The following is a 10000-nucleotide window of genomic DNA, read 5'->3' on the forward strand; positions in this document are numbered from 1 at the left end:
GAGCAAAACAACTGGCTTTACCTAGCCCAAGTTACTAGTTCCAACAGCTAAAGCAACCAGGCAGCTACAGCACTCCACTCTGGGGGCATCGACATGGGGGCTCGTACACGTCCCCACAGTGTAGCGCTGTAGTTGTGTAGCTCCCCACAGCAGAACAGACACTGCAGAGCAGCTAGTGATGGTGTGTGCTAGCGCGCAGTGGCATTACTGAACAGTGCAGCTAGTGATGGTGTGTGCTAGCGCGCAGTGGCATTACTGAGAAGAGCAGCTAGTAATGGTGTTAGTTTGCGCGCAGTGGCATTACTGAACAGTACAGCTAGTGATGGTGTGTGCTAGTGCACAGTGGCATTACTGAACAGTAGGCCTACAGCTAGTGATGGTGTGTGTTAGTGCACAGTGGCATTACTGAACAGTAGGCCTACAGCTAGTGATGGTGTGTGCTAGTGCACAGTGGCATTACTGAACAGTAGGCCTACAGCTATTGATGGTGTGTGTTAGTGCACAGTGGCATTACTGAACAGTACAGCTAATGATTGTGTGTGCTAGCGCACAGTGGCATTACTGAACAGTACAGCTAATGATTGTGTGCTAGCGCACAGCGGCATTACGCTGAACAGAGGCTCCCTCTGAACGCCCGGCCTGTCGTGCCGGCTTAATCCCTGTGTGTGTTTGTCCTTCAGAGGAGCCCACCTCACGCCACAGCAGCACAAAAGCAAAGCCCCCGAGCCAGCCGCACCGCACTCGACCTGCGCCGGTTCCCCTTTGTGCACACAAACAGCAGCAGAGCAGCCACACCAGCTAGCGCTGCGCTAATCCTGCTACAGACGGGCAGTGTTTGGGGAGATAACACATTCTCACACACTCTTTTCACCCTGCAGTACGGAGGAGGAGGTGTTCCTGCTTACACACACACACACACACACACACACACACTCCCCTGAACACATCTGCACATGCATGCACACACACACACACACACACACACCCTGCTGAGAGCGCAGTCTGGCCCCAGGTCAGGACCTCCACACACACTGCAGCTGGGGGGAAACCGAGGAGCAGCCGCCCTGTCTCTCTCTCTCTCTCTCTCTCTCTCTCTCTCTCTCTCTCTCTCTGTGTGTGTGTGTGTGTCTGTATATAACAGATTCAGTGTGTATCTCAAGTCATCTCAACTCTGTTTAAAGGACATTCAATCACAGGAATAGAGAGAGCATTTGAAATCCTGATTCACTTGTATGATTTGTGTCTCCTAATGAGAGAATAATGTGCATTGCTTGGGCAATTTGACTTCATTAACTCAGAATCAGAGTTCACTCAGAGTTCAGATTCAAGTGTTGAATTGAATCTGAACTTAAATGAGTGAGATGAATGAAATGGAGGGTCAGTGGTAGGCCTCCTTAAGGCCTCCTCATTAACACTGTCCACTGAGTCTTCAGCCAAAAACACTGCCCTGCTCATCACATGATAATGGACCTTTGTCACGCAAGCCTGCTGCATGACTGTTGCGTGTGTGTGTGTGTGTGTGTGTGTGTGTGTGTGTGTGTGTGTGTATGTATGTATGTGGATGTGTGTGTGTGTGTGTGTGTGTGTGTGTGTGTGTGTGTGTGTGTGTGTGTGTGTGTGCATGTCCTTGCATGTGAGTGTTTGTGTTTGTGTGCGTGCGCGCGTGAGCCACAGTTAAACATTGGTGAAGCATCACGAAATCATCTGCAACTGATCTGTGGTGTCCACTGTTTGTCCGTCCTTTGTGTGTGCCGTCCTGCCGAGCCTTCAAAGTGTGAGTGTCAGAGGACGTGGTGTTGGTTTAATGATTTCCTTCCTGGTTTAGGGGGCTCAGTGGTGACAGGGCCCCAGTCCTGAGCGGGCCCCATGCCAGGGGCCCCTTTCCTGTGTGACTATTTTCAGTCTCTCAGACATGTCTTCCAGGTTCTAGAAGCTTCTGGAAGGGATGTTAGAGAGGGGCGGCGTGCCTCGCAAGGAAAGGAAGCAGAATGAGGGAGGAGAATGAGGAGGAGAGGAGAAAGGTGGAGGACATAAGAGACACACACACACACACACACACACATACACAAACACACAGGAGAGTGAGGAGGAGAGTTGAGAAAGGAGGACATAGAGAGACAAGTACACACACACACACACACACAAGAATGCGAAGAGGAGAGGAGGACACACAGTGATGGGAGAATAGCTGTGATAGAACAGGGGCTGCTATTTCCAACACACAGATAACAGTCAGGAAGGCCGCTCCCCTAAAAAGGCACATTCAAGGGTGGGGTGGTGGATCACTGGGGGAATACAGCATCTCACACACACACACACACACACACACACACACACACACACATAGAAACTAATACCTAAACGGACACTGTCGTGCTTGTCTCCACAGACACACACAGTCACACGGCTCTTTGAGCAGCAGGCAGTCTTAAAGGCCCCAATAACAGCAGAAAGCACTGACGCATCAAAGTGGAGCACAACAACAGCCCCATTACCCCCCACCATTACCAGGCAGATCTATCAATGAGTTATCGCTCATCATTATCCTTTAACCACACACACACACACACACACACACACTCACACACATCCAGTTTCTGTCACATGAGTCCTGTCCGCAGCCCACGTTACAGCTTATATCAAGCCAATAGCGCCATCTTACCTAAAGCTACTGTGATCAATTCAAAACAATTCATCATCAATTATATTTGTTTTACGTGTCTGTGAGATCTTAAAGCAACACTAAAGAGTTTTTTGTACCTTAGAATAATGTTTTCAAAACCATTTCAGTGGTTCATCAACTGGTAACAGGGTGAACGGCACTTCTGCATTAGCTTCGCGGCCCTCCATTGGCTATAACTGCACTACAGTATGCAAGTTTACCAGATCGGGTAGCGGTTCTGTAGTTCGATGGAATGAGACGAAAGGAACTACAAATTTGACTTGCTTCGGTGTCGCAATGCATCAAACTTTCATAAAATCATGCAACATACTCTACCTTGTCTGTGGACATGGCTATTTGCAATTTGGATGTACAAATGTGACAGTGTGTGACAGAGAAAAAGTGCAGGTGCTTTAAGGAGAGGTTACTGGTCTTCCACAGCAGTGGTGCCACACTAGACACTAAGCATGACAGACAGCCTGCCATCATCCAGTCTGCCAACCACATCAGTCATACTCATCTAGCACCCAGGACACTCCTGCTGCACTACAAGCTGCTGAACATGTGGTGGTATGTGGCCAGGACATATGCTTAGTGCTGTGTGCTGATTAATGCTGTCACACAGCCTACATACCTCACTTCAACACAACCTACATTTTAGGTGGGTCAACCAGCGCAGGCTACATCCCTGTAATATCCATGTGACTCAGTCTGTCTGTGATATCGTCTTATGTGACACACCTATCTAGGAGTTAACAATTTACTATATTCATCATATACTGTATCTGTCCATTAGGTAACCTGGTACTTTTCTGTGGGAAGAGGGAAAATAGCTAATAGCTACAATAATGTGCTTCTGTTATGATATATTGTCATCTTGTGTTTTTTTGGTGAGTGGAAACCCGTAGTACTGTACATACAGTATTTCTATTTATTTATATAATTACTTGTAGTGTTATTTTTTGTGTGTGCATTTGTGTGTTACATGCATTCATCCTTGTCAACCTCACTTTGCTGGTAGACTCCATACTTGACTAGACTTGTCTGACTCCAGCTGTGTGCTGCTCTGAGTGTGTGCTCTGAACACAACACAATGCAGTCCTTTCACCTTCACATAACAGCTGCAAGCTCCTGCTGATGCTACAGTCACTTCAAACATGGAGCATGTAGTCTCTGACATTGCTGATGAGTGTCTGGAATGCATGGTATTGCTAACGCTGTTGTCGTTGGCTGGAGCAGAAGCCTTTTTGTCAGTTTTTTAGACAGACTGGGTATCTCCTTAGCACTAACCTGGTGTCCACTATGTGGTCAGGGGAATCCCTGTGTGGTGTTACTCTCAGATAAGAGACGTAAGCATCTAACCTGGTGTCCACTATGTGGTCAGGGGAATCCCTGTGTGGTGTTACTCTCAGAGGCGTGAGGAGCGTTGTGGCGTCCCTTACCTTTGCCCGTGGGGAAGAAGCAGTCCATGTCCACGCTGCTGCGGGAGTGGGAGACGGAGAGGGTGGCGCTGGGCACCAGGCCCTCCTGCGGGGGCGAGCGCTCGGTGGTCCGCACCAGGCACCAGCCCGGCCGCTCCCCCGAGCGCTCCAGCAGCTCCACCGTCTGGCCCGACTGCACCGCCAGCTCGCCCGGCCCGCCCGCCGCAAAGTCCTGCAGCACCACCGTCTGCTCACAGCCGCCGGACAGCTGCGGACAGAGAGAGAGAGAGAGAGAGACGTTAGTCCACTTTTAATCAGATAGATGGACTGACCAGAACTAATAAGGCCACATCATTACAGAGTCAGAAGAGGAAACAGACTGGAGAGAAGAGGAAGATGAAGATCACACACACACACACACACACACACACACACACACACACACACACACACACACACATAGGGTGAGGGATCTGCGCTGTGGCAGGCCACAGTGTCCATCACCACATATGAGCTGACCCAGGGTCAAATCTGACCTGTGGTCATTTCTTGACCCCACCCCATCTCTCTCTCCCACCCGCCTCCTATCACTCTTCACTGTCCTATCCGGGTTAAGCCAAAAATCCCCAAAAAGATACTTTAGATAATAAATACAATGCAATACAATACAATACAATACAATAAAAGGCACTTAAACCCTGCTAGTTAGTTCACTTTGATTTAGAGCATCATCTAAATGACACATCATGTCCTAATGTAATAGAGAGAGACAGAAAGGCAGAGCTGAGACAGAGCAAACAGAGTGGCCTGTGTTCCCTCCCATACTGATGCAGGTATTTGATAAGAGATGAATGAGTCCATGAATGACTCAATCAACCGTCTCCACAGCCTCCTGAGCAGGAGAGGGACTACAGAGGGAGGACGACAGTATCACTAAAGCACGGAACATCTCGGAGTCACACATATGACACGCAGTGTTAATGTTTGCTCCATACTAACTGCTCAGAACAACAGTCAATGATTAGTGGTCAGTGAGAGAGGAATCATTACCATAGATGAGCATTATAAAAGAGGACTGGACCTTGACACCAATATATTTTTCTGCTACAGTAGACCTACTGTGTCAGTAATACCATCAGCTGAACTAATAAGGTGTGTGTTTCCACATGCCTGTGAGTTTCTGTGTGTGTGTGTGTGTGTGTGTGTGTGTGTGTGTGTGTGTGTGTGAAATCTGTTTATGAGTTCATCAGTTAAACATTTATTTACCCTAAACACAAACTCTGACTAGACTATTCATTCATAAGTCTGATGTGGGGCAAAACTGATCTGGTGTCAGCATCATTCTGGAACTTTAGACTCTGTCCCAATTGAAACTGATAGATCCATACACTCCATCTACGCAGCATCATAGTAGTAAACACTGAAACCACTTCATTCAAAAAACAATGTGCTCCAATGATTCAGAGAACATACGCCCATAATTTGTCAGTGGAAGAGAAAAAACAAGTTGGAAACTCATTACTGGAGTCAAACGACTGAGTGACATACACACACTCAATCAAACACACACACACACACTCACACACAGACAGACACTCCAAGATCCCTCCATCTTCAACAGTTATCTGCAACCCTGCCCTGCTTTGCGAGAAAAAAGTGTCAAAAGAGAGGGAAAGAGGGGAGAGAGAGAGCAAGAGAAAGACAGACAAAGGGAAGAGCAGGAGGAAGAAGAAGAGGAGAGATGAGAGAGAGAGTAAGAGAGATAGAGAGAGAGAGAGGTGAGAGAGACTAAGAGAGAGAGAGAGGTGAGATGATAGAGAGAGTAGGAGAGAGAGATAGAGAGAGGCGAGAGGAGAGAGGAGGGAAGAGAGCTGAGAAAAAAAGAGAGAGATGAGAGATGGTCATCCTGACTTTATGACACCCAGGAGAGGAAGTTCTCCAGCGAACAAACAGCCCTGCTGCTAAATCATCCTGCCTGTCCTAGAAAGCTCACAAATAAATCCAAGAAAGCGAGAGAGCAAAATAGAAGGAAAAGAGGGATAAAAGAGCGAGAGAAAAGAGCACAGTGATAAAGAAAGAGAGAAAAACAGAGGATAGAAAGGGATAAAGAAAGGGAGAGAGAGGTGGAAAGAGAGAACGAGGGGAGAAAAGAGCAGCGAAGTGAAAGAGCAAAGGGGAAAGCAATAGAGGAAAACGGAGAGAATAATGAAAGAGTGACAGAACCACTTGAGGGAGAAAGATGGAGGGAATACGAGGAAATGGGTGACCTTTACTGTCACGCTGAAAAAAGATATATCATAAAAACGCCCTCCACAAAGCTGGCGCCCAATTTCAAAAGATATTAAACATAATCTCTGCCATTCCCGCTCGCAATTGTGCTGTGTTTACATTGATTTGTGCAGTAAAATAACACAGTGTGGGCTTGTGTGGGCTTGTGTGGGCTTTTGTACAGATGCCCACATTAAACACCATCCAAACTGAAAATAAAAGCAAGCGTGGGCCCAGCGTGCTGTCCTGGGTTTTACTGTGCCGCTGGATGCCATGGGCCTGTGTGTGTGCGTGTGTGTGTGTGTGTGTGTGTGTGTGTATGAAGGCTAGAGTCCACACCAGCCTGGAATGTGACCACTCATGGTCAGTGCCTTAGACTAAAATAGGACCGTATGGCATCTCAGAAACCACACTGACACACACACACACACAAACATATACACACACACACACACACTGTCTGACACTGCACAGAGTCACATTTCCTAAAAAGCATCTTTGAGTCACCACCATACACAGTATGATGGTAAGTTTCACTTCAACTAGTAAGTGTGACTGATGCTGGTTCTCCAGGAGCACTTACAGAAAAACCCTCCGATATCAGAAAGAAGGCAACACAAATGACATGTAGCTGTTTGGTTTGTTTTGTTTTGGAAGCAGGCGCCAGCTCCAGCCAAGCTGAAACCCAGGCCTTGTTGTGGTGTGCTGTGTCCCCTGTGAGGCCCCCCCACATCCTCCAGCCCAAGCATTTCCTGACCTCCAGTCTGGTGATAAACCCTGCCTGACCCAGCCGTAGCCTCTGCTCCTGGAGACGGACTTCCACCACAGACCCAGGGCCTGACCCCGACACCACAGCCCAGAGCAGAGCTCTCCCGCTGGGTCAGGGTCTGAGCTCAGCCACCCCACACCACTCCAGATGGGGGCCAGCAGAGCCAAAGCACACACACTCGGGAGATGCCTGGGCTCACAAACAGGGAACACCTGTTACTGTGGGATGTTGTAATATGCACACACACACACACACACACACACACACACACACACACACACACACACACACACACACACACACACACACACGCACACACACACACACACACATGGTGATCATGTCCTTCAGGAAAAGATTTGACACAGTCTTCCTCATTGCTCATGGCTTTCAAACTAGTGACATACAAATGTCCCACTATTCCAAAACACATGCACACACACACACACTCACACAGAACCCCCCCCCCTCCCGCACACACACACACACACACACACACACACACACACACACACACACACTATTCTTCCACCAGCAGGAAGTCCTCTCACACACATACTTGAGCAGGCCTCAACAGAGTCTGCCATGTCTCTCTCTCTCTTTCTCTCTCTCACGCACACACTCTCTCTCACACACACACACACACACACACACACACACACACACACACACACACAATTGTTATGTTGTTTACTTTTTTGCCTTATTTCCAATTCAGTTTTTTTTTTATTTTGGGGGTCAGTGATCTGTTAAAGGAGAATCACTACAGGAGAGAACAGGCAGCACCCACTGCACCCCAGAGCCCTGGCTATGTGCACGCTCCCAGCAGACAGATGCCTTCAATAAGAGAGACTTGGGCCAAGACACACACACATGGATCCATTAGAGCGCGCTGTCAGAGTGCGGCCGTCGTGTCTCATCGAGTCTAAACAGCCATGTCTAATACGCTTCTACTAGAGACCAGCCCACTAGCATTGTTGTGGAAACACATTAGAGTTTAGTGGGAGAGAAGGAATCAGTAAGAGTGAGAGGGAGTGAGCAAAGAAAGCAAGAGAGAGAGAATGGGAGAGACAGAGAGAGAGAGAGAGAGAGAGAGAGAGAGAGAGAGAGAGAGAGAGAAGGAAAGAAAGAGAGGGAAACAACAACAGGGGGAGAGAAAGAGAGGGGGAGATCGGGAGATTTCCCAAGACTTCCACTGCTCATTGTCTCCCCATGAGACTAGGCGGGGGCCTCTACAAACATGCTCATGTAGTTCCATGCCTGCGCGTGTGTGTGTGTGTGTGTGTGTGTGTGTGTGTGTGTGTGTGTGTGTGTGTGTGTGTGTGTGTGTGTGTGTGTGTGTGTGTGTGTGTGTATGTGTGTGTGTGTGTGGCCGTGCGTGTGTGTGTCGTTCTGTCTGATTGTTCTCCTTGGTTTAATACATGCATTCAAATACACAGTTTGTTCATTTACCTGTGCAAATGTAAAATGAATACAAAAGCAGAAGTGTAAATCTCACTGGACACTTCCTCTGAAGAGTGATCAACAGGGTAGATTCCGAACGGGTTTCCAGTCAGGCGGAACGCTGGGAAGTCTGGGGGGATAGCACTCAGCGGGGTCCGCCCGACATGAGGAAGAGTCGGGGTGTTTCCCTGCCCCATGACCCTCTCCACCACTGTGGAGGAATGTTGACCATATGGACACACACACACACACACACACACACACACACACACACACACACACACACACCTCCCTAGGTCCCTAAACACACACACCCCTATTCCTGCTCTGCTTACGGATTCTGTGAATCACACTGTGGGTCACACTCTCTGTCTCACACACATACTCAACACACACACACATACTCATATCTGACACTGAGTCACATTTCCTAAAAAGCATGGTTGAGTTACCGCCATATAGAGTATGATGGTAAGTATCACTAATACACACAAAAACAAACATTCACAAAGATAATCTCTCTCTGTCCTGACATGAACACATGCTTGCATGCATGCAAACACCCACCCACACACACACACACACACACACACACACACGCACGCTATAACCTTAGCTATCAAGGTATATAATGGAGGTAAGCTATTGAGTAAATCAAAAACACACACACACACACACACACACACACACACTCACATGTAGCCCATCAGCTCAGCCAGAATCTCTAATGTCTCCTAAAGACAGCATTGAGGTGAATGAGGACCAGATGGCAACTCTCCTTCAGAGGGGAATCCTCCATCAAAAGGCCTCTCTCACTCTACCATTTATCATCCACACTGAGCACACACACTTCACCTCCACCACTAAGAGTTATACTGCTCTACGACACTTACGACGCAGGATAAGCTGATATGGCTGAGAAGAAGATAAGCTATCTGGTTCCTGACCTTATCTACCTTATTTACCTCATAAATACCTCTCTCTTGCTGTTCTTAGTGGTGTTTTACTTTTGTAAACCCAGGGCTCCTGTGAAAAAGAGATATAAGATCTCAATGGGACTCACCTGGTTAAATAAATAGAAATAAATCAATTCATTTACATATAATATTACTTCATCTCATCTTCCTTGTTGTTGAGGGGTGAAACTGGTGACAGGAAAAAAACAATGCAGCACTATCCATTTGTCATGAAAAAAGCCAAACGTGGTCAGCCGTATTGGCCAAACCACACCTCTGTCTGCAGAGTACGTGCCTTTTGCAGCCAGAATACGCCATAATAAACAGAAGACTGACTGACCATATTTGCTCTGATCTCTGCCACTGTTTTAACTTCTGTAGTTTGGTATTGGGGTTCCTCAGCTTCTCTGAATGATTTAGGAGTACTGTATCTTTAGCGTAAGATCAAATGCTTTGTGAATATGGGCCCAAATCAGGAACA

The 10000-nt window shown here is 47.6% G+C and overlaps 1 protein-coding gene across 2 annotated transcripts in view; it reads right to left on the reverse strand.

The window, feature by feature from the left end:
• kalrnb (kalirin RhoGEF kinase b) overlaps window positions 1–10000 on the reverse strand; it is an 81773-nt gene that overhangs the window by 17816 nt on the left and 53957 nt on the right. For both annotated transcript variants that reach the window (XM_062527343.1, XM_062527344.1), the window contains one exon: window positions 4105–4351. In XM_062527343.1, coding sequence (XP_062383327.1) covers window positions 4105–4351 — 247 coding nt within the window. The remainder of the gene's footprint in view (window positions 1–4104; window positions 4352–10000) is intronic.

This window comes from Sardina pilchardus, chromosome 23, assembly GCF_963854185.1.
Source record: "Sardina pilchardus chromosome 23, fSarPil1.1, whole genome shotgun sequence".
Classification (NCBI taxonomy): Eukaryota; Metazoa; Chordata; class Actinopteri; order Clupeiformes; family Clupeidae; genus Sardina; species Sardina pilchardus.